Source organism: Mustela putorius, unplaced genomic scaffold, assembly GCF_011764305.1.
Source record: "Mustela putorius furo isolate JIRA1106 unplaced genomic scaffold, ASM1176430v1.1 tig00537227_pilon_pilon_pilon, whole genome shotgun sequence".
Classification (NCBI taxonomy): domain Eukaryota; kingdom Metazoa; phylum Chordata; class Mammalia; order Carnivora; family Mustelidae; genus Mustela; species Mustela putorius.
The window spans coordinates 18,544,088-18,569,134 of NW_025422368.1; the positions used below are offsets into that span (position 1 = coordinate 18,544,088).

General features: G+C 36.8%; 1 protein-coding gene across 1 annotated transcript in view; it reads right to left on the minus strand.

The window, feature by feature from the left end:
• Positions 1 to 25,047, minus strand: part of GYS2 (glycogen synthase 2) — a 52,218-nt gene that overhangs the window by 7,624 nt on the left and 19,547 nt on the right. Inside the window, exons 5-12 of the mRNA XM_004771779.2 lie at positions 22,284 to 22,428; positions 18,860 to 18,977; positions 18,576 to 18,696; positions 16,143 to 16,249; positions 14,979 to 15,038; positions 13,790 to 13,868; positions 12,659 to 12,772; positions 1,652 to 1,778 (exon numbers count right to left, since the gene is read on the minus strand). Coding sequence (XP_004771836.1) covers positions 1,652 to 1,778; positions 12,659 to 12,772; positions 13,790 to 13,868; positions 14,979 to 15,038; positions 16,143 to 16,249; positions 18,576 to 18,696; positions 18,860 to 18,977; positions 22,284 to 22,428 — 871 coding nt within the window. The remainder of the gene's footprint in view (positions 1 to 1,651; positions 1,779 to 12,658; positions 12,773 to 13,789; positions 13,869 to 14,978; positions 15,039 to 16,142; positions 16,250 to 18,575; positions 18,697 to 18,859; positions 18,978 to 22,283; positions 22,429 to 25,047) is intronic.

Sequence of the window (25,047 nt, forward strand, 5' to 3'; positions counted from 1 at the left end):
GTATTTCATAAGTAAGAAGACACCATCTTTATAAAAATGACAACTGATACCCGTAACAATTTTTAGAACTACGAAAGAGACAGCTAAAAGAATTAGATCAATAGCTTTTCTTTTCTTTCTTTCTTTTTTTTTTTAGATCAACAGCTATACTGTGTCATGTTTCAAGAGGAGATAATATTTTATCTATTTTCCCCCAGAAGTTTTAATATTTTTACAGCTGCTGGCAAACTATTCTTGGCGGAACCTAGAGCAACAGAACAGGACTTTATGTCAAAAGAGGCAGTGATTTCATGTTGCTTCTTATGTAAAGATCCTACTTACATAGAATTTTAAATGCTATATTAAAACTCTGGGATCAGAATGCAAAGATTAGAAAAAATTCTTCCTCTTCATATTTCAACCATGATCTCCCTAACCTTACTACAGCTACCCCTTGGCTGGGCAATGATGACGCTGAGATCAGAAAGCAAAATTTATTAATTATGCATAAAAATGTTTTCTGAACCTTTTCTTTTAAAATTATAAATGGAATTATATTGCCATTTGCGACAACATGGATGGAACTAGAGCGTATCATGCTTAGCGAAATAAGTCAAGCAGAGAAAGACAACTATCATATGATCTCCCTGATATGAGGAAGTGGTGATGCAACATGGGGGCTTAAGTGGGTAGGAGAAGAATCAATGAAACAAGATGGGATTGGGAGGGAGACAAACCATAAGTGACTCTTAATCTCACAAAACAAACTGAGGGTTGCTGGGGGGAGGGGGTTTGGGAGAAGGGGGTGGGATTATGGACATTGGGGAGGGTATGTGCTTTGGTGAGTGCTGTGAAGTGTGTAAACCTGGTAATTCACAGACCTGTACCCCTGGGGATAAAAATATATGTTTATAAAAAATTAAAAATTAAAAAAAAATTATATTTAAATAAAAAGGAAAATTTCAGATTACTAATACAAGATGGAAAGATCAATATTATGTTCTTTCCACTGGCATTTATTTAAAGTATTTGTTTTTAAATTTTGAGTATTGTTTCCTTTTTAGTTAGGCATTTCAGTCCAAATACAAATTGATCACTCTTGATACCAGTGACAAATATACTCAGAGGGGACAAAAAGAAAATAGATAGTGCATCTGGGAATCTACCATTGGGGAGAAAAAAAAAAGGCAGATGAAGAGGGCAAGGGTCTGAATGGAATGATGTCAGGGTCACAATACCTGTCATTGAATTGACATTTTATCTTAAAAGAAGTACCTCCTTTTTGAGTGACTATGGTGTGAAGACTTCTCATTGTTTACTTTCTTATACTATTTGTTTCTTTAACTATGTGACTGTGGTACCTATTAAAAATTAAATACATCATTAATTTTTAAAAATTATAATAAGTTTTAGAGAACACTGTTTCTGGACCACTGTTTCTCATCTTAAACCTACCTGCACTCAATTTCTCCTTTATATGAATAGTTGGGACTCGGAGAGATAACTCAATAATATGTACCCTTTATAACACATTTTTTTCTTATAATACAATATATTATTATAATTTAACTTTAGTAGAAATTACATATCAACTCTGAATATTATATCCATGTGCATAAAATAATAGATTAATAAGATTTAAAACATTCCATAATCTATACGTGCTACATACCTGGAGTATAGCCCCATGGTTCATAGTATGATGGAAATACTCCAAGATGACAACCTCGGACAAACTCTTCATAATCCATGGGTAGTAAAGGGCTGGTGGAGGATAGAAACTCTGGGTGCAAAATCACCTAAAAAGGAGAGTTTTAATGAGCAAAAAAAGAAGAGAAGAAAATAAAGCAAAAAATCTCCTACAGTTCGGTATTTTGACATGTAAAATCCTTGTGTTCTACATTCAGGGAAAAAGAGAGAGGAGAAAAAAAGAAAAAGAGATAAGCTTGGGTGCTTTTTTCCTTTCTCTCCATTCAGTGTATTATCTACTCTGTGGACTAAGTTTCTCTCAGGTTCCAAGGCCTAGATTGGAGGAAAGGGAGTTAATATGGCCATTTTTGTTACCGTGCTAAGCTACATTGCTAAGCTGTATTGACAATAAGGTATTTTTTAAAAGATTTTACACCATACACAAAGATAAACTCAAAATGGATAAAAGACCTCAACGTGAGACAGGAATCCATCAGAATCCTAGAGGAGAACATAGGCAGTAATCTCTTTGATATTTTTAAAGTAATTTCTACACCCAACATGGGGCTCAAACTCACAACTCTGAGATCAAGAGTCACATCCTCTCAGGGCACCTGAGTGGCTCAGTTGGTTAAGTGCCTGCCTTCGGCTCAGGTCATGATCCCAGGATCCTGGGATGGAGCTCTGCATCAAGTTTCCTGCCCAGTAGGGAGTCAGCTTCTCCCTCTGCCTGCTGCTCTCCCTGCTTATGTGCGAGGTCTCTCTCTGTTTCAAATAAATAAATAAATCTTAAAAAAAAAGAAAAAAAGTCACACACCGTACTAAGGGAGTCAACCAGTCACTGCAACAAAAAAAAGGTTTATTTTGTTTCCTAATGGCTGACTGCTGTCTTTTTTTATCAATTTGCCCCATCTGGAGCAGAAAAGAGGGGAGCTTTGTAATATAATAGACTGTCCTCCATTGCGCCAGAACACAAGGTAGCCCAGGGAAATGGAACTAAGGGACAGAGATGTACTAGGAATCTCATCTTGATTAGATCAGACTAGAAGCCTTCACCAAAGTCAGCATCCTCTCTCACCCAGAGGTAATCACCTCCTAACCTATCTCCCTGCTTCTATTCTGCCAAGTCTCTACTCAGTACAATTAGAGTGAACATTAAACAGTGCCAGGCACTCCCTGCTCAAAATCCTTCAGTGGCTTCCCGTTTCACTCAGAGTAAAAGCCAACATATTTACTATGATCTTTAAGCAATGTTGTTCTGGTACATGCTTAAGAAAAAAAACTAAAATATAAGTGTATATTTGTACATAAGTTTACTATACATTTTAGTGATATAAAGAAAGTATAGCATACAATATCCAAATAGTAAAAAATGTATGCACAAAAACCTGTATACAGATGTTTGTATCAGCTCTATTAATAATTGATAAAATTTGGGAGCAATCAAGATATCCTTTAATAGATGAGTAGATAAATAAACTATCCAGACAATGGAATATTATTCAGTGCTAAGAAGAAATGGGATATCAAGCCACGAAAAGACATGGAAAAAATTAAATATATATTACTAAGTGAAAAGAGCCAATCTGAAAGTCCATACACTGTATGATTCCAGCTATATGACATTCTGGAAAAGGCAGAACTATGGAGACAGAAAGAAGATCAGTCTTTGGATGGAGGCAGGGATGAATAGGCAGAGTTCAGAGGATTTTTAGGGCAGTAAAACTGTTCTGTGTGATTTTGTAATGGTGGTTACAGGTCATTATACATTTATAATGTCACAGAAGGTAAAGCACCAAGAGCGTAACTTACCATAAACTATGAATCTTGGTGGATAATAATGCGTCAATGTAGGTTCCTCAGTTGTAACAAATATAAGATCCTGGTATGATATATGGACAGTGCAGGATGCTGTAAATGTGGGGGAGGCAGGGGTACCTGGGAACTAACTGTCTGTACTTGCTGCTCAACTTCACTGTGAACCGAAAACTTTTCTAAAGAATGAATTCTATTGAATATATATATATATAAAACTCCTTATTATAAATTTTAGATAGTTAAATGCTCCCAAATGCTTTTGTTGACTTTGGACAAAATCTTGTATTCAGAACTAAATTCTAGTTTCAACTGAGGACTGAACGTAGTTGTGACGTGAATGTCGATCTTTTCAGAGATACACGTCAGAACTTCATAGGTTCATAGTTCAGTGACATAGTGACTTCTTTCCCAAGTTGGATATTAGCTTCTGAATATGGGAAGAATATGTCCTTGTATTTTTGTGCCACTCACAATTTTGTGTAATGACTCAGGACACAACCCTTTTAAGTTTAATCTGTATTGTTCATATTCATCTGCCACCTTTGTAAGCCTAGACAATCGACACACAATTAATCAAGCCACGATGTGGAGTGTTCACCTATTTTCACTCTCTAGATATCCCTACTATGGTCGGTTTCAAGTTACCACTGTGATGTCACTGAACTAGAGATGGGGAAAGCAGTAGCTCACCATTATAGAATATTCCCACCATGTGGGTATAATAGCCATACATAACTTTAAATGTAGAGATCATCATAAAATGTAGAATTAACAATTAGGATGTGATGAGTTTTGAGCATTACCTTTCATTTTAATATAGTTGATTTATATTTTTAAGTTGATACAATTTAATTTTTTAAAATGGCTTTTTTTTATATTTACATTTTTAATTAATTTATTTATTTTCAGCATAACAGTATTCATTACTTTTCACCACACCCAGTGCTCCATGCAATCCGTACCCTCTATAATACCCACCACATGGTACCCCAACCCTCCACCGCTCCCCGCCACTTCAAACCCCTTAGATTGTTTTTCGGAGTCCATAGTCTCTCATGATTCACCTGCACTTCCAATTTACCCCAACTCCCTTCTCCTCTCTAACACCACTTGTCCTCCATGCTATTTGTTATGCTCCACAAATAAGTGAAACCATATGCTAATTGACTCTCTCTGCTTGACTTATTTCACTCAGCATAATCTCTTCCAGTCCCATCCATGTTGCTACAAAAGTTGGGTATTCATCCTTTCTGATGGAGGCATAATACTCCATAGTGTATATGGACCACATCTTCCTTATCCATTCGTCCGTTGAAGGGCATTTTGGTTCTTTCCATAGTTTGGCGACCGTGGCCATTGCTGCTATAAACATTGGGGCACAGATGGCCCTTCTTTTCACTACATCTGTATCTTTGGGGTAAATACCCAGTACTGCAATTGCAGGGTCATAGGGAAGTTCTATTTTTAATTTCTTGAGGAATCTCCACACTGTTCTCCAAAGAGGTTGCACCAACTTGCATTCCCACCAACAGTGTAAGAGGGTTCCCCTTTCTCCACATCCTCTCCAACACATGTTGTTTCCTGTTTTGTTAATTTTGGCCATTCTAACTGGTATAAGGTGATATCTCATACAGCAATTCAGCAAAGTGGCAGGATACAAAGTCAATGTGCAGAAATCAGTGGCTTTCTTATACACTAACAATGAAAATACAGAAAGGGAAATTAGAGAACCGATTCCATTTACTATAGCACCAAGAACCATAAGATACCTGGGAATAAACCTAACCAAAGAGGTAAAGGATCTGTACTTGAGGAACTACAGAACACTCATGAAAGAAATTGAAGAAGACACAAAAAGAGGGAAGACCATACCATGCTCTTGGATTGGAAGAATAAACATTGTTAAAATGTCTATACTGCCTAGAGCAATCTATACTTTTAATGCCATTCCGATAAAAATTCCACTGGTATTCTTCAAAGAACTGGAGCAAATAATCCAAAAATTGGTATGGAATCAGAAGCGACCCCGAATCACTAAGGAAATGTTGAAAAATAAAAATAAAGCTGGGGGCATCACGTTACCTGATTTCAAGCTTTATTACAAAGCTGTGATCACCAAGACAGCATGGTACTGGCATAAAAACAGGCACATAGACCAGTGAAACAGAGTAGAGAGCCCAGATATGGACCCTATGACTCTATGGTCAATTAATCTTCGACAAAACAGGAAAAAATATACAGTGGAAAAAAGACATTCTCTTCAATAAATGATGCTGGGAAAACTGGACAGCTATAACTAGAAGAATGAAACTCGACCATTCTCTTACACCGTACACAAAGATAAACTCAAAATGGATCAAAGACCTCAATGTGAGATAGGAATCCATCAGAATTCTAGAGGAGAACATAGGCAGTAATCTCTTCGATATCAGCCACAGCAACTTCTTTCAAGATATGTCTCCAAAGGCAAAGGAAACAAAAGCGAAAATAAACTTGGGACTTCATCAAAATCAAAAGCTTCTGCACAGCAAAGGGAACAGTCAAAAAAACAAAGAGGCAACCCACGAAATGGGAGAATATATTTGCAAATGACAGTACAGACAAAAGGTTGATATCCAGGATCTATAATGAACTCCTCAAACTCAACACACATGAAACAGGCAAACATATCAAAAAATGGGCAGAAGATATGAACAGACACTTCTCCAATCAAGACATTCAAATGGCTATCAGACCCATGAAAAAATGTTCATCATCCCTAGCTCTCAGGGAGATTCAAATTAAAACCACATTGAGATATCACCTTACAGCAGTTAGAATGGCCAAAATTTTAAAAATGGCTATTTTAAAAACTGGCTCACAAAATTTCTGAGCTCTCATGTACTGGTATGAGCCGGTACTGAGACTACATTGCCTGTAATGTTATGCAAAGACAGAGGCAAGAGAGAGAATGACTATCATTGGAAAGCTGTAGAACAGCTACTTAACTGGTCACCTGGATGAAAGAATTCTCCAATTTCTCGTATTTATTGAAGTTTTTCTTGAACCATTATTAGGTAATTTGTCAGCCTCTCCTCATAGTTAAGTAGTTATTAAAAATCAATAAAATCTGATTTAAAAGCATTGTATATACTATGTATAAAGGTAGTATGTACAATATACAATATAGTATTTATATTGTACACATATAAATAATATATGCCATATATAAAATACATAATATATGATATATATTATATATGTATACTGTATGTATTATATGTTATAATATATGACACAATATTATATAGTATATAGTATTTGCCATATAATATACATATAAAATATATATGATTAAATTATACATATACATAATATAACATATATAATATAATAAAAGAATAACTATATTTTTCCAAAAAGATTACTGTGAAGAAAAACACTAATTTGGATATATAACAACAATGATAACAGTTATATGATACTTTATATATTATAAATAATGTTCTCATATATTATTTAATCCTAGCAACATCATGATATTCTCATTACTCTAATTTTAGGAATATATTATAAAGAAATTATATACATTAGTTACATGTCAGGAGACCCACAAATGGGACCTAGGTTAAACTTAAGCAGTAAAATGGTAAAATATCCAAAACTAGTATTTGAAAATGATAGTTCACTCAATCACAAGAATCACAAATCCCAAAGTAAAAATAGATAAAATATTTTCCTCCATAAAACATGATTTGAGTTCTTATTATCACGTGCAAAGTACTGCATGAGGAAAAGAGACAAAGGCACAGATCCTCTGTCCAGACAATCATCAAATCAGCAGCCCACTATATCCCTGGCAGATATCAGCAAACAGGGATTCAAAATTCATTGTGCCTATGTTCGCTTCTCCAAGCCTGGGAAAATTTGTACTCTCCAAAGCCCATTTTTGAACATGAGAATATCATGGTTCATTCATTTTGTTTCAGCCAAACAGAACAGCAAAATTAAAATATGAAAGCAGCTACTCTGGGCCCTGAACAGCCAATGACAGAGGCCCAGGGTGGAGGAATGGATGTTAGAGGTCAGAGCAAGGTTACCTAGAGGATTAGATGAGATTCTATATACAAAAGCCCCCAGCAAAGCACCTGGCTCACAGCAGACCCTCTATCAGTAAGGAAAAAAAAACAAAAAACAAAAAACAAAACAAAACGCTGTCTAACCACATTTATCCTGTGAGGGAATTAAGATCCCTGGAAGTTAATTTGCTTTCACAGAGTGCTGGCATCAGGTCAGGACCTGGAGTCTGCACTGTAGGGTTTTCTCACTATGTCCACTGCCAAGGCAGAATTGATGATACATTCAACTTCGAAACAATCTGTAATGTTTCCTGGATCAAGTGGTAGCATTCATATAAAGTACTTGTTAATCTAAGAGTTAAGAACCACTCGATATAGAGTTCTGTAAATATGCAGGTGATCAAATGAGTCAGTGTTAAGCTTTTTAAAGGATACTAGTCATAAATAAAATACTTTAATTCTGAATTAACCAAAACTTATCTCAGTGCTTGGAGCATATATTGTTGTGAAGGGGTTATTCTTTTATTTCTTGTGCGTGCATTTGCTTTATGATAATAACCAGTGAAAGTCTCAAACTCTTCCTGAACTTATCTATATAAACATGATTTGTGTGAGACAAACTCCCTTCTCCATTCACTCTACAGAAGCCATGTGCTTCTGTATCTCTGTGCCTTCTTATCTACTGCTGCTGGCTCTCTGCAGGATGAGCTGTTATGTGTGAGATAAACGCCTGCTCACCAGACGGGATCTAGCTAACACGTCTCCAATTCTCCAGGCAGAGAGAAATCCTCCATTTTCTACTCTCATCAAACTTTTTACACCTGTCTTCTAAAAGTTATTGAGTATCCAGCACATGCTAGGTACTGGGCTAAGTATGGATAAAAGCTGACATCTATCATGCACTCACCACGTGCCATGGTCTGCACTAATTGCAGCATCTTACTTATTTAAGCCTCACAACAGTTCTGTGAGTGTAGACCTATCTTACCACCATCTTACAGATGAGAAGACTGGGGTAGATTAAGTAAATTTGTAAATTGATTAAGGGGCAGAGATTTAGAGGCAGACAACAGATCTTGATTGACAGCCCCAACTGCTTCCCCTCTTGAGCAGCTACAGCAGCTGCTCCAGCCTATAGACCTGGCAAGGAGAGGTTCTAGTGCCAGCTCATTTCTGCACAACCAGTGACTCTTTTGGACAACTTTTGTTTGGAAAAGCCCTACTCTAATAGGAATCCCTATTAAAGTTGTTGCATGTGATTGCTCATAGAATAAGGCACCCGTGTGCCCACCAACTTGAAACTGTTTGGCTGGTGAACAGAACACATGAAAGTAAAACATAAAAGAAAGGTTTAGATACAGGGAAGAGATGTATGTAGTAATGCTAATATACTTGAAATAAATCACAGTAAACCACAACACACACATACACCCCCCACACACAGAGGCATCTTTTGTATTAAAAAAGAAAGCGTTGGAAAATAATTTGGAATCTATCTTAGCTGTAGATTGATTGTACTGTTGAAAATGATTTTGTGTGTGTGTGTGCACACAGGAGTGCACATGCTTCTGTGTGTGTGCTTCCTTCCCCTAGCTGACCAGCCATTGTTAGTAGTCAGCTTTTTTCCTTTATAAGTCACTACATAGTGCTGTTAGGTGTGTATATTTTTCATGCGTTTGTTAATTTTTATTGATTCTAGTTTTTGTTAAAGACATTTGAGGGACGCCTGGGTGGCTCAGTTGGTTAAGACATTTGACTCTCTGTTTAAAAAAAAAAAAAAAAAGGTTGAGAGGTGTTTAGCCCTGGGCTGCAGTCTGTGGGTCTTCCCTCCTCCACCTTCCTTCCTCCTCTTTCCACTGTGTAAACTATCCCTCCCTGCCTGCTTTTGCTTTCATCTCTATCTTGCACAGGCGTTTTTACCAATAAGTGTTTTCATATCTAATCCTGTCTTGGTGTTTGCTTTTCAGAGAATGAATACTGAGAAAATGTATATGAGATATGATCATTGCCTCAAAGAACTCACAGTCTCACTGGAGGAAAGAACATACATATTAAAAAATACAAATAACTTGATGAGATGATTCCTATATTTGTAGTAGAAATAAAGCATCTTGAGAATCCAGATAAGAAAGTGATTGCTCTGTCTGGAGTAGATGAATGCAAATTAAGGACAAACACAAGGAGGAGATGAATTCTAGGTTGGATCCCAAAGGAGCTATTAGGATGGCTGAAATAAGGGGAATTCAGAAAGAGAGAATAACATCAGCAAAGACATAGAGGAACGAAGTCTTTCAAGTACTTAGGAAATAATGTTACTTGTCCATTCCTGAGAAATGGCTTCACTGTTACTGTACTTTAAAACACACAGACACATACACACACAGATCAGCAAAGCATACTTTGTTCAGAGCTGCCCATTTCAGGAGACCTTCTAAACTCAGTCCTCCCAAAAATAAAGGAAGCATGAACCACAATCTGACTCCAGTCCCCTGTTCTGTCTACATTTATTGTACAAATCATGTGCCAGGCAGATCATTAGAGGAAGAGCCACAGATTTAAATATAGGTGTGACAAAGTTCTGTAAAACAGAAAACAACAGGAAAATAATAGGCTTTCTTTCCATTACTATTTCCTTTCCAATAGAAAAAACATTGAGAAGGACTGGTCTAAACTGCATGAAAATGTGATCAAATTAGTGCTGATACACTCTGGAGGGAGGTAAGTTTCTGCAAATCCAGTCGTGTGGAAAAATGTGAAGGATGATGCATCCTTGAGAGATACGTCCCTGCATTTCCAGGGAAAAATGTGTAGCTTGCATATTACAGGGTGTGTGCTGGGAGTAAAAATTTTGGAAATGCAGAAACACAAATGAGAAAATAAAAGTTACCCATATTTCTATGGCACAGGGAAATATACACAAATATGTGTGTATCTATGTACATACGCATGCATGTGTGAAGAACATGTTTAAAATGAATGGGATAACACCACATGGGACGTTTTATAAACAGACATTTTTATAAACAGTGTTGGGTGCCTCGGTGGTTCAGTGGGTTAAAACCTCTGCCTTTGGCTCAGGTCATGATCCCAGGGTCCTAGGAATGAGCCCTGCATCGGGCTCTCTGCTCAGCAGGGAACTTGCTTCCCCCCCTCCCTCTCTTTGCCTGCCTCTCTCCTACTTGTAATCTCTCTCTCTCTCTCTAACATATAAATAAAGTCTTGGAAAAAACCCAGCTTGTATCATTTAGTTCTGTACTAGGAGCTATTGCTATCTACCATCACGAAAATTTCCCCTGCCCTGATTTCTGAGATATTTTTCTCTTCTAATTCTTGCTCCTTTCTTGCACTGACTTTTCCTCCTCTACTCTCCTCTTAAATCTTGAGGCTTTCTTGGGTCCACACTTTTCTCTGCTCATTCAGCCTGGTCTTTCAGCATGGCAGGGTCCTCATTCCCTGGCATCCCCCGCTGACCCTCCACTGATAGCTCCCTTCATGACTGTCTTATGTTTTCTAAGTCCCCACGAAACATCTTAACTTGAATAACTCACGTATAACTCAAACACAATCTACCAAGAACTGAACTCAAATCTGATAAAAGCCTTTCCCTAGTGTTTAGATAGTACTGACGAAATACTGAAGCCAGAAGGTTATCATCCTTGCCTTCTCCCTCTTTTTCCCTCCCAATGATCTTTGGTTACAAAAGATGATCTTTTCTATATGCAGCTGCCTCTCCCATTATTCTGTCCTCTCTAGCACTTCTGGCATGACCTTTGTAAGGGTCCCTTATCATCTCTCACCTGTTCTGTGGCAGAAGGTCCCTAACTTGTCTCCCTCCACCACACCTACTCATACTAAATACTAAATGCAGCAGGAGGAATTAATTTACAAATAGGCTTTTTTTTTTCCAAGAGATTTTGCAGGGAAGAATAGAAAAGACCAAAACATTCAAAAACATCAAGAGAAGGCCACGTTAAAGCAAAGTTTGTTTGCTTTGTAATGTGAGAAAAAAAAATTTAAAGATTTTATTTATTTATTTGAGAGACAGAGCATGATGAAGTGGGGGAGGGTCAGAGGGAGAAGGAGACTCCCCGCTGAGCAGGGACTTGATTCGGGACTTGATCCTGGAACTCCAGGATCATGACCTGAGCCCAAGGCAGTCGCTTGACCAACTGAGCCACACAGGTGTCCCTGTAAAGTGAGAAAATTTAAGGAATATTGGTAGACAGCAAGGGAAGGAGCTAGTAAACCTGCAGTATAAGGGAAGGTTAACAAGGTAAGTTTCCCAAGAATGTCAGAAGGAATGAGATCCCAGAGCAATCCTCAGAACCCAAAGGAAAAGAAGTGAGAATAAGTAAAAGATCTATATTTTAGGGACACTTAAGGAGTTTGTACGCTGAATTCTCAGGTTATCTGCTAAAGGTGAAAGAAAGAAGAAAAAGTGGGACCTTTGAAAAGATTGGTAAAATCTTGTGACAACCTGATCTTAAATACTGCTGAATGGGATTGAGTAGAGATAAGCAACTGTTTATATGTTCACCACTATGCCCACACTTAGCACTGTGCCTGAGCATAGTGCCCCCTCAGTACAACCCTGAGGGACTAAGCTCCACAAGAGCAGAAATCAGGTCTCATTCATACAACTCACACTGGGCTTAATCATTTAGAAACTCAAGTGTCAACAGAATGAATTTTATAGAAAATTCCATAAAAATATCATGAGCCAGACTCTCTGAAACTGGAAGCTTCTCGTATTATCCACTTAAAGTTCAACTTTATTAAGAAGAAACAAAGATAATTCATTTTCATTTCAGGGATTCACTAAATTCATAGTGAATCTAAAAAACAACTCTTAGAATATGTTTGTATCATTAAAAATTAAACAATTTTCCTATTCTTACTGTTGATATTGTACAATCTTACAAATGATACTAAAATAGTCATTATCTTTTATATTTTAATTACCCAAAACAGGAAACAGAATTAATTTTTTTTTAGAAATATCATTTGAAATCTTTCTCAAAGTTATCAAAACAAATACAAGAGTCTTCTGATAAATTCTGAAAAAATATATTCTAAGTCATTTTCAAGTGCCTTACGTAAACAATTAGTTCTACCTTGACTCTGTCTGTGCGGCTGTTGAAAAGTCCAATCCGTCTAATGGTGCTGAGGATGGGATCGGTGGAGTCATCAATCATGTTGTGAGTGGTCACTGGAGGCAAAGACTGTCGCTGAAGTCATAGAGGAAAGAAAATGTCAATTGTGGGACGAATTAATAAGTGTGACTAATTTCAACAATAGGTCATTGGCAACATGTCATCCAACTTTTATGCCCTCTATCTTTTGGAGACATTAATGATGATGACTAAGTTTTGTGCAGGTTTCAGAGGAAGGCAAAGGCTTGAAGAACTTCCTTCTGGAATTATGAACACATGATACTTCTGTTTCTCACCTGCAGCCACTACATGAAAGGCCTAGACTTCTTAACCACTCTTAAGACCTGTTTGGAATGAAGGTGTCCTGAAGTTGTGACTCAAGATGAACCCTTTTCCTGGACCCTTCTAGCAGGCCTGTCCTCTGATGGTACCTGATGCCTCACTGTTATGACAAGATGTTGGTGAATGCCTATCTTCCATTTTTACAAAAAGTCCTCTCAGCTGAGAAACATTCACCTTTTCTTGATCATGACTCAAAATGCCATGCTTTTCAAAGATTTTTAGGGACCATTTTGTTGTCACTGCAATATACAATTGCAATTGTATATCCAATTGCAATTGCAAATCCAATTTCAAATGGACGTATTGGTTCCAAAGGAATTTTTAAGTTGATACAAGATAAATTCCAAGAAAAAAATTTTTTTTAAAGATTTTATTTATTTATTTGACAGAGAGAGATCACAAGTAGACAGAGAGGCAGGCAGAGAGAGAGAGAAAGGAGGAAGCAGGCTCCCTGCCGAGAAGAGAGCCCGATGCAGGAGTCCCCGGACGCGAGATCATGACCTGAGCCGAAGGCAGCGGCTTAACCCACTGAGCCACCCAGGTGCCCCCCAAGAAATTTTTTAAAAGAGCACTGAAAAGCACCCAAAAAAGAAAATAAGTAAAGTTGTCATTTCGGTAAATGCATAAGAAAGACTTTTCTAGCTCCTGGGTTTATATGTTTCCCAAACTTGCCCATTCTAATAAGTTAAAATATTGATCTAAATTGATTTTAACGATCTTGGGAGTGTGGGTCACTCTTTTCTTCATTACCTGAGTTGAGAAGATGGCTCTTTTCATAATTGTTACATCATCTCGATCCAAAATGTTGTTCATGTCAGGAATTTCTCCTCTGTGGGGCAAAATAATATTAATAAGAAAAATAAAAATAACTGGCACCAATTCAATGTCTCCATGAGTCCGATAGTGCTCTAAGCACTTTAAAAAAAATATAAAGCAAACATGGTTTCCTGATGATTCTCAAAGGCATGAAGAAGTTTGATAAAAGAATAATTTCGATAGCATAGAAGAAAGTTAAAATTCCTTTTTAAATTTTTTAAATTGTAACTTCTTTTTAAAAAAGATTTTATTTGTTTATTTGACAGAGATTGATAGTGAGAACAGGATCACAAGCCGGGGCGGGGGGCGGGGGGCGGGGGTGGTGGGAGTGGGAGAGGAAAAGCAGGCAGGACTCTGCGATCATGACCTGAGCCAAAGGCCAGTGCTTAAGGACTGAGCCACCCAGATATCCCTTAAAACTCATTTTTAAAACATTAATGTTGACCATCAGGAGGACACTGTCATCATATTTGGCTACTCTTGAATATGTTCACAAGTGGCCATACCTGTCCATCTATAATTTGATATTTTTACAGGTAAAAGGAAATGATGCATGTTTGCCACAATCAGTCAGGAGACAACCAGCTTTCTCTTCATATTCTAATAAAATCCACATATTTTATATATATTATTATTTTATAATATATTTTGATTTGATTTAATTATTTAGAATTTTTAATACTTTTATATATTTCATTTATTTTATTATGTATTTGAATGTTTATTATTCTTTAAGTAAATATAGGTTACTTAACATTACTTAATATAAACTTAGTATATAAATAAATATAGGTATTTAATATATAAAGTCAATACATATCTTGACTTATAAGTTTCATGAAATCTCCATCAGTTTCACATTGACATATTAGCCCCTATTGAGAATCTCATTGAATTAGAACCTAATTTGTCTATGTGATGATGTCACATTTGTACAACTTGTTTATAAGTATTTTTCAGATGATGGGTAAAACAAAACCCGTTCCCATAATATAATACATATTCAAAGGCTAATAATTCTTTTATATTTGGAACAAAAGAAATACATGATAGTGTATGAGTTACTAAATTTGAATAACGAAGCCCTAACATATTTGAAGTGTGAAGTAGTCTCAGCACCTACCTTAACAATGCATCATAGAGTTTTTTTCCAAAATTTTCCTTCACAGAATGTGCAATGTCCCTGTATGAATTGGAAGATTTATAATTTAAACATTGTTGCAATTTAAAATCTGTTTGTGTGACTATGCTGATGTTTTGTCAATGTGTCCTTCGAAATTAACAGGTTTCTTTTGTTGAACCTCTTCTACTGTTTTTCCCAGTTGCCAATTTAGCTTGAGTTCAGACCTCCAGATTTGAAGCAGCAGAACGTCATGAGCAGCCCACAGAGCTTAACATTTTTTTGCCTGATGATACTCAGGCCAGGATAAAGGGCAGGGTGGGGTAGTGGATGGAAGTATAGATGTAACAAGATGGCAAATTCATTGGTGATTGTTGAATGTGGGCTATGAGAATGGAGGGGGTCATTACACTAAATGTCTTTACTTTAGCTTTCATTTTTAAATTTTCACAATAAAATTAAAAATAAATTCGACCTATCTTTAAATATTTCTACAGAGTTTTTAATCCTTCCATGGTGGCTCATTCCAATGTTTTTATAGTAACACAGTTTGATAGGTACTACATAATCTGACATAGTAGCCTATGAGAAGAGAACCAAGCAGCACTTGTGCTATAATAATCTTTTTTTTTAAGATTTTTTATTTATTCATTTGTGAGAGAGCGGGAGAGCAGAAACAGAGGGGGAGGGTCAGAGGGAGAGAGAGAAGTAGACTCCCTTCTGAGCAGTGACCGCCCCTCCACCCCTACCCAACGTGGAGGGTTGATCCCAGAACCCCAGGATCGTGACCTGAGCCAAAGGCAGAAGCTCAACTGACTTAGCCACCCAGGTACCCTTTGTGCTATAATAATGTTTTCTTTTTAATATTTTATTTATGTATTTGACAGAGAGAGAGAGTGAGAGAGGGAACACACGCACAGGGAGTGGGAGAGGGAGAACCAGGCTTCCCGCAGAGCAGGGAGCCCGATGCGGGGCTTGATCCCAGGACCTTGGGACCATGAGCTGAGCCAAAGGCAGACATTTAACACCTGAGGCACCCAGGTGCCCATGTGTTATAATAATTATATCTTAAAGAAAAAAGTTTAAGGACATATATCAGAAATTACACATGTTTAAAAAATTGGTTGACACTAATTGCTTGAGAGTATTTACAAGACATGAGGTTACCATAGCTGTTTCCGTACTGCTTGGCCTTTCAGCGTTTCCACATTGAAATTATTTGTCTTGGCAGGCATGATGAAAAACACCACCACTGTGACATCACTTTTATGCATCTAGTAGGGGATTAGGAAACAAGACAAGTCAACTACCAAAGGTAAAAGAAAACATCAACAGATGGACCTTAAACTTAAAAAAAAAAAAAACTGTTTTAAATTATCTTTAAATAAAAACAATACTTATTTATGATTCACAGAGAAATTAAAGCCACCTTCCTGAAGCTTTACTCAGAAATATTAATTTAAATCTGGTTTTTAGTCATGATCTTTTGATTAACAATTTGAAAATTCATGTATAAAATATTTTCCTTAAGCAGGTAAAATACATAGCAATTGCTAGTGGTATCACAGTGCTTTCCTGGGGTTAAAAAAAAAGGTCAGATGAATGTGAGTTATGTTACAAAGTCAAAATTAGTTCTTTAAAATTTCAGATTGGAAAATTTATGGGGATTTAGCTTTGTTTCAATCTCTTTTTTCCAGTTTACTCACAATAATTTGCACAAATAGATTGCTTACACTTTTCCTTTAAAAGTCTTTCCATAATGCTGCATTTTGTTTTTCTGGCCCTAAAGCACAGGAACAAGCATATGCCCAGCCCCTCTGGTGGCAGGCAGTGCTGGATGCTTTAAAAGCTTAACTTAACCCAAGCCTCATAATAACAACAGCTAGCATGTTCTTCATTTTACTAACTGAAAGAGTGGCGCGAGTGTTTCAATTGTCTGAGTTACTATAACAGATTATTGACAAAGCTAAGATTCAAACTGGTGTTTTTTTATTCTATACTGTTTTCTTTTTCTCTTCCCTAGCACATCTCAGAAGGAAATGACATACCCAAACAGCTGTGAGAGTGGAAGCATAAACTCACTTAAGACAGTGCACATATGAATGTTCATGTGTTCTGGAAATGACTGTCTCCTAAGTGTGGGCACCCATACTTTGTGGCCCCCTCAGAGGTCTGACTGTCTATTAAGATAATCTGTAGAAGTCAGAGACTAGGAAACTCACTCCAGAGTAGCCAACGTGCTATGAAAGAATAAATATACTATATGAAAGAGAATGCTTTCTTTTAATTTCTTCAAGTATTGTAATGACCTTTGATATCTAGAATAGTGATTATCCTTTGCTTCATACATAAAGATAAAGTGACTGTTTAATAAATATATAGAAAAATTGATTAATAATATCCCTAAACATGATACATGTTTGATAATAACTTTGAGTCCATAAAGCTTGTTGAATAGATACATATCAGAAATATTATAGAATAAGATTAATCCAGCCTATTCTAGAATAATGTCTGTGGTCTTCAGTCTTATTTTACAGAGTTGGGTTTTTATTAATGTATTATTTCCTTACTAAGTGGTATCAGTAAATCTTTCAGGATACTTGGTAAGATGTTTGCTCTAAAGCAAAAATAAATCTATGTCCAAGGAAAAAAAATTAACTGGAGAACAGGACAAGCTCAGGAAAGTTTAGGTTGTCTTGGTATCTCAGTAGGATTGAAATTCTATGCTGGTCTCCTATAGCTTACTGTTATTTATTCTATATTTTTACATGATAAGATTAGAATATAAGCCAATAACTTTAATCACTAGCTATTACATGGTACCATTTTGTATAGCTCCTTCTATTGGCACAGGTTTTATTGCTGGCTTAATTGGGAACCTATATTAAGTCCCACCTTCCTGAACAAAAATTGATGGATTCCACATGGAAGTGGGAACCTCTTTTCCCCTCCTTGTTTCCACGATGTGGGACATCTCCTGGTTTCATAGTTCAAACTCTTAATCTCAGGGAGGAAGTGTGGCTGGTGAGTAGGGAGAGGAATAGCATTTGTGTGTGTTTTCCCTGTTGTACAGAAAACAACTGCTTGGTTGCTTGCAGTGTGGTGCAGGTTCCCTGCAGGCCTTCTGTGGTTGGGGGAACACAGCAATGTGATGAGCTAGCCAGGTCTACCAGCAGGTTCAATATCAGGAAGCCTATGGGTGTCCTTTAACAAGCCACACCTCCCATTACAGTCTTTATTGGTTTTTAAAATGGTGAATCTTGTTCTCTATTTGCTTGATTTCTTCATATTTATCTCTCAACTGGTTAACTCTTGGGACAGGAGAAGGAATGCTATAATGTCATCTTAAACAGAACACAATAAGCTCATGGCTCTCTTAAAAAAATACCTGATAACATAGACAGATACACGAGTGAACAAAGTGGCGATCCCAATATGTAACTTGAAAGGCTGGAGCTGTTCTTAGAAGATTGTCATTTTAAGTATTCACAATCATATATCTGTTAGAAACTTCTTCAGAAGCCAGAAAGTTCTGTTCTTCCCACAGAAGGAAGTCCTCCTGTAAAAGTGTTAGACACTGTTCTATAGCATTCTTACCCTCAGCAGAAAATTTAGCCTGGATAAGGCTTCTAGGAAGATGTCAGCTCCTTTGTTTGAAAACTCATATCTCCCAGCAATGAAAAGGAACAAAGTCTTTTCAAGATCGAAGTCCAGATGACTAAAACAAAACAAAACAGTTTCAAATGAAATAAGGCAACAGCAACAAGATGTACAAACGAGTTCTGTTAAAGTTCAAAGGGGGCTGGGAAAGATAAACATTTACTATAACAATATTTTTTTCTCTATGCCATAGGTTTTTTTTTAAATAAAGAAGAGCATACCCATAGAAATGACCTCGAACAAAATCTTGGATCCTGGCCTTGTACATGGCATGTAGATTTTGAAACTCATGCACTGCTGAAAATTTCTTAACATTTAAGCCATTTGGAGTAACTACGTCTGGAAAAGCAAAAAAAAAAAAAAAAAAAAACATCACAGAAATCTTTTGAGAGAGGGTACCATTGTAGCAAAATAGTGTGCTTTCATATATTAAATTTAAAAATTAATTAATTAATTAATTAACTAATTTATATGTTCCTTAACATTTCTAGTTTATATCATACAACTAAAAATTCATAAAACATCAGAATAAGTAACTGAAATAGGAAATTAGGGGTGTGTGACCAAAATAACATTAACTAGTACAACAAAATGTCTAATTAAAAGCACAAATAAGGAGTACTATAGTTTTCATTTATTGGTGGCTTACTATTGCTCTAAATGCTCAGAATGCTTTAAAATATAACTCATCTAATCCTTGCAAGAAGCAATGGGGTAGGTGTTCTTATCTGCATTTTCAGACACCCAAACAGGCCCAGAGCTGTTCAGGAATCTGAGAACACAAATACCGGTAGGAGTAGAATCCATGCAGTCTGCCTCCACATGTTGTGTCTCTGGCCATGGTGTGCATGAAACTACCTCCTAGCATCTTGTTTGACCAAGTGTATGGGAAATGTTCTATCTGGAAAATTGGAAAGGCAGTCCTTTATTTCTAATTCCCAGAAGATTTACTCAAGCAGGAAGACATTTTTGGTTTTCCAGAATAATCAGCCTGTGACAAGAAAGATAGAGACTCCTCAGGGTACAAGATGGGAACTACCTACTGACTTGAATACACGGGTTGCTGCAAAAACAAATGAAATTCAAAAAAAGAAGCTATGTCAAAAAAAAAAATTTAACACATGGCAACGGGCATTTTTGCAATGGAGATTTGAGCTAGAATTATAACTGTGCCATCATTTTGAAGGATATTTAAGAATTAACAAGCTATCTTTTGAAATGGTTCCAGAAAATCAACCCCGGCTTCCTGGTCATAGCAATAGCAAACTGCCGATTCTTCTGATTTTTTACTAAGTAATTGGGATAATTCTTATACTCCACAGCAGAGTCGATTTTAAGTTGCCAAAGTTTCTAGTGAAAACCCTCATGTGAATAATTCCTATAGGACAGTAGACAATCCCCTCTTACAATGTATTTCCCTTTCCATAACATTATATAGTGCTTTGTTCTAGACTCTAGTGTATTTGACAAATATTAGCTTTGTTTTTAGAAAATCATATAAAGTAACTTATTTTGCTATCCACATTTTATAGGAGAAGAATCTAACCTATAGAGAGGTTAAGTTATTTGCCCAAGATCAAGTAATTACAAAGTAACAGAGGTAGGATTCAAAACCAGGGCAGCCTGGAGGCATGTGGATGGCTCAGTTGGCTAAATTTTGGACTCTTAATTTCCCTCAGGTTTAGAACTCAAGGTCATGAGATCGAGCACTGTGTCGGATTCCATGCTCAGCTCAGAGTTGACTTGAGAGTCTCTCTCTCCTTCTACTGCTCCCCACACCCCATGTACTTGCTCTTTATTTATAAATAAATAAATAAATAAATCTTTAAAATAAATTAAAATAAAACTAAAGCAGCCTGGCTCTGAGGTCTATACCTTTATCCACTGTGACAATCAGCTGTCTTGTCCAAAAAGATATAGAAGCCAAGAATATATATTAATATCATTTTATTATGACTTTAATTCCTCTGGAACTTTTCAAGTGTTTCACAAACGAAGGTGTATTTGGCAGCAGGAGGAAGGATAAGATTGTGTGGACATTCGATAAAAGAGCAGCCTCAAGAGAAAGTTTTATTTTAGAATAGGAAAAAAAAAAACAAAGCATTTTGCAAGCACAGAAAAGATACTGTAGACAAGAAACAAGAAGGATGCAAGAAAGAAATAGCATATTGATGGAGTTAACTTCTGTAAGGGGCATGGCAGTGAGAATCCAAGTGAACCCGGGGGAGTACTTGGAAAGACAAAAGGAGAACATGGAAACTGTATGCTGTCATTATTCAAATTTCTTGGATTCTTCTTTAAAAAAAAAAAAAAAAAATCTAGCACCTTGAAATACCTCCTCCAGACATCCAACTAGTATCTTGAAGAAAGACAAATAGAGACAAGATAACGAGGATTAAAGAAAGAGGATATATTCATTAGAACTGTTTGGTAGCAAATAATAGACCCAGTGTTCACACTGGGTAACTAGATACTAACATTGGCTTACCTACAATAATGAGGAATTTGTTCATGGGATGCTCGAGTGCCTCATGGCAAAGGTTTACCTAGGCTTCCGGAATTAGTTTAAACCATTAGTTTAATTCACTGTGGAGAATCTAGAGCCCTCTCAGTCTGTTTTTGTTTTTCATTGTATTTCATTGTAGTTTAGCCTTCTTTTTGTTTTCAATTTTAAAAAGATTTTATTTATTTATTTGAGAAAGAGAGTGTGTGTGTGTGTGTGTGTGTGTGCACACACGTGCGTGTGGGGGAGGGGCAGGGGAAGAGAGGGAGAAAGAATTTCAAGCAGACTTCCCACTGAGCAGGGACCCCCCCCCAAAGGGAGATTTCACAACACTGAGATCATGACTTGAGCTGAAATTAAGAGTAGGGAACTTAAAAAAAAAAAAGAGTAGGGAACTTAACTGACTGAGCCACCCAGGTGACCCTAGTTTAGCCTTCTTTGCATCCCATGCAACATAAAAGGAAAATGAACACTGCCAACAACTGCAAAGCTGACACACCTATCCTTCAAGAGTGCCTCCCTGTGGACTCATCTGCTTGGACTCCCTCCTGCGGGGGCATTCTTATTGGCTGGTTTATGCTGCGTATCTACCTCTGGACCAATCAGCTTTGGCCAGGTGACAGGGTCATGTTTTATGAACAGGCCTCTTGGCATTGCAACCTCTGGATGGGTCTGGGGATAGTTCCCAGAAAAGCTTTCAAGGTCTTGGGAGGGGTAAAACAATAGGTTTGTACTAAACAGGACCAATGAAGCAATGTCATAAGATGTAGGACTGGAAGAGTCTCATACAAATTTCTAAAATTTTCTGAACTTTCATTTCCTTCAAATAGAAAAGTTACCTTGCTTACATACACCAGGTCACTTGTGACAACCGTAGGGCATAGGCCCACTTCTAGGATAGCCCATTTATTCAACAGGCACAGATTGAATACTACTACTGTGTTCTGGATATAGCTTAGAATTGGTGTTACTATAGAACTACTGACATTGACAATTAAAACGTGTAAAGATTCGGGTAGTAATAGTGAATGCAATTTTTCCTCTATTATTTTATGTTTTTTATTTGTTTGTTTCAAACAAGACTTTTAGACTCTAATGCCATTTAGGACTGAAAGACAGGTGACAAACTCAGAGATAATTACCAGGCTTCCTCTTCAGCATATGTTCAGCTTCTATTGCTGTTATTTCCGATACCGTGGTGAACACATGAGCACAATGGACAGAGGCCCGCTCCATGCAATACCGGTGGTAAATCTGCCTTTCCCCAGCCTCTTTGTCTATGTTAAACTGTGAAAGAAAAAAAGAAAGAAAAGAAAAAGAAAAAGCACATATACATTTGATATACATTTTCTCATACAATTGACCCTTGACCAACACAGGGTTAGGGACACTAACCTTCTGTGTAGTCAGAAATCTGCATTTAACTTTTGACTCCCCCAACACTTAACTACTAATCGTCTACTGTTGACCAGAAGGCTTACCAATGACAAAAAGAGTTGATTGACACATATTTTATATGTTACATGTATTATATACTATATTTTTATAATAAAGTAAGCTAGAAAAAAGAAATTGCCAGTAAGAAATTCATAAGGAAGAGAAAATATTTACTGGACTGTACAATATTTATTTAAAAAAAAAATCCAGGTACAAGTGGACCCACGCAGTTCAAACCCGTGTTGTTCAAGGATCAACTGTACTGATCCTTCTATATAAGCAAAACAAAATCATATATTGTTTTTTCTCAATGCTATGTAAAGTCTTAGGACCACAATAAAGTAATGATAACTTTTTATTAAACCTATTACTAAAATGCACAGCCACTCATGCTTTAAAAAGTATTGTTCAGGGACACCTAGGTGGCTCAGTTGGTCAAGCACCTGCTTTTAGCTTAGGTCATGATCCCAGAGTTTTGGGATCGAGTCCCACATCGTGCTCCCTGCTCAACAGGGAACCTGCTTCTCCCTTTGCCTGCTGCTCCCTTTCTTGTACACCCACTATCTCTCTCCCACTCTCTCTGGCAGATAAACAAGATCTTTAAAAAAAAAAAAAAACTACTGTTCACTTCATTTCTGCTTCTAAACTGCTATTTAATCCCCTAAGTAAAGATTTCTACTTTGCTATTATTACTAGAATTCATAACTTTTTGGTATTTTAATTGTATTTACTTACCTTACATCTTATAAATATTGAACTGATTCCTTTCACCATGGTCTTTATCATATTTCCCCCATAAACAAAGAAACAGAACTGACATTAGCCTCAATACTAAAAATAAGGATAATCATTATCATCCCTAATTCACTGAAAAGATATCAACAAAGAGAAGAGACAAATGCTTTTCTAGGGTTGTATAACTCTCATGACCGTATCATTTCAAGGGGATGTACAGTTACTTTAATTGGATGGTATGTTAGATTATGCAATCATCCTTTATTCTGGGCATCTTAACTTTTAAAAAAGCCTTTAAAAACCAACATACCAAGCACCAAACAATTAATTAAATAGTTGAAAGCAGTTGTGAGCTTTTGCCGTTTTGCCCAGTTGCTGAACATTGTTATGTCTCATATAGCTGCAGATGAAACTAACAGTGTTTGAGAAAGAAAAGCATATAAAGTTTTTGGCATTATATTAGCAGGTGCTTTTTATAATGAAGAGTATTAGAAGCTCAACACTATGCATTGGGCTCTTTCCTAAGCAAGTATCATATTTAATCTTCACAAACCACTAAGGTTTGTATTTTGTCCTCTATTCATGGAGAGAAAGCTAAAGATTGCAGAGGTTAGGACACCTTCCTAAGATCACATTCTCATTATCTGTCTTAGCAGAGCTCTGAAATGATCCCAAATCAGTCTGACTCCAAGCCTGTGCACTCTCCTGCTTTTATACTCCTTGGACTCCAGCTCGACCAGCAAGTCAGGCCCAACAATGACTGAGCTATGTAGAAGAAAGTACTGAAAAAGATTCACTAGGTGATTCTAAAGATTGCAATGAAGAAAGTCCTAGAGCATTCTTTCTTGACTGTAATAGTTTTAATATTTCTCTGAAAATGTTTGAAGAATGGCTTTATATGGCATCCTTTAATCAGCCGATGTTTTCCGAAAAGCTCTATTTGGCTGGTGTCATTTATTCAACCACATCTCTCATCCAACCAACATTTGTTGAGTAATTTATTATTTCTGTGGCCTTCAAAGATCTTATAAATTCGTGAGAATACAGGTTAAAGTTAGGCAGAAATGAGTAAGTTCCTGAGGAAGGTGTAGGATCAGAGTGGGACTGATTCTCCCTGGGGAGAATAGAGAAACTTATCTCATACTATGCAAGTGTTTGCATTGTCAGCATCACCTCTGGAGTGTAAGATTTTCAAGGACAAGGACCATGACTTATTAATCTTTGTTCCTCCAAACTGACTGGATGAATAAAATGGCATTTGGACTGGGACATGAAAGTTTAATTTGGGGAAGGTTTATTTGGATTGAAAAATTGGTTGCCTAAGGAATAGGTATATTAAGTCACATAGCATATGCAGGAAATTACACCTGATGGACTACAGCGTTGGGTATAGGATGTAGGAGACATGATAAGATGACAGACAAGCTAGAAAGCCTTTGTTTTGTATACAAGGGAAAGCACTGAAAGGGTTTATTTAAACATATGATAAAGGCAGCCTATGCTTAGGAATGCCAACTGGAAAAAGTATGAAATGTTTCCTATGTTACGGAGCTTTTATGAAGATGAAAAGAGATAACACGCGTCAGATGGTTAGAAAAGTACCTGGCCCCGTAACTTTAGCTATCATTACTACTATGGCTGCTGCTGTTATTGTGGAGAGCAATAAGATTTCATATGCGGGATGGCATTTAACATGTGGACATCTGGGATAAGAAGATGGGGTTTCTAAATGAG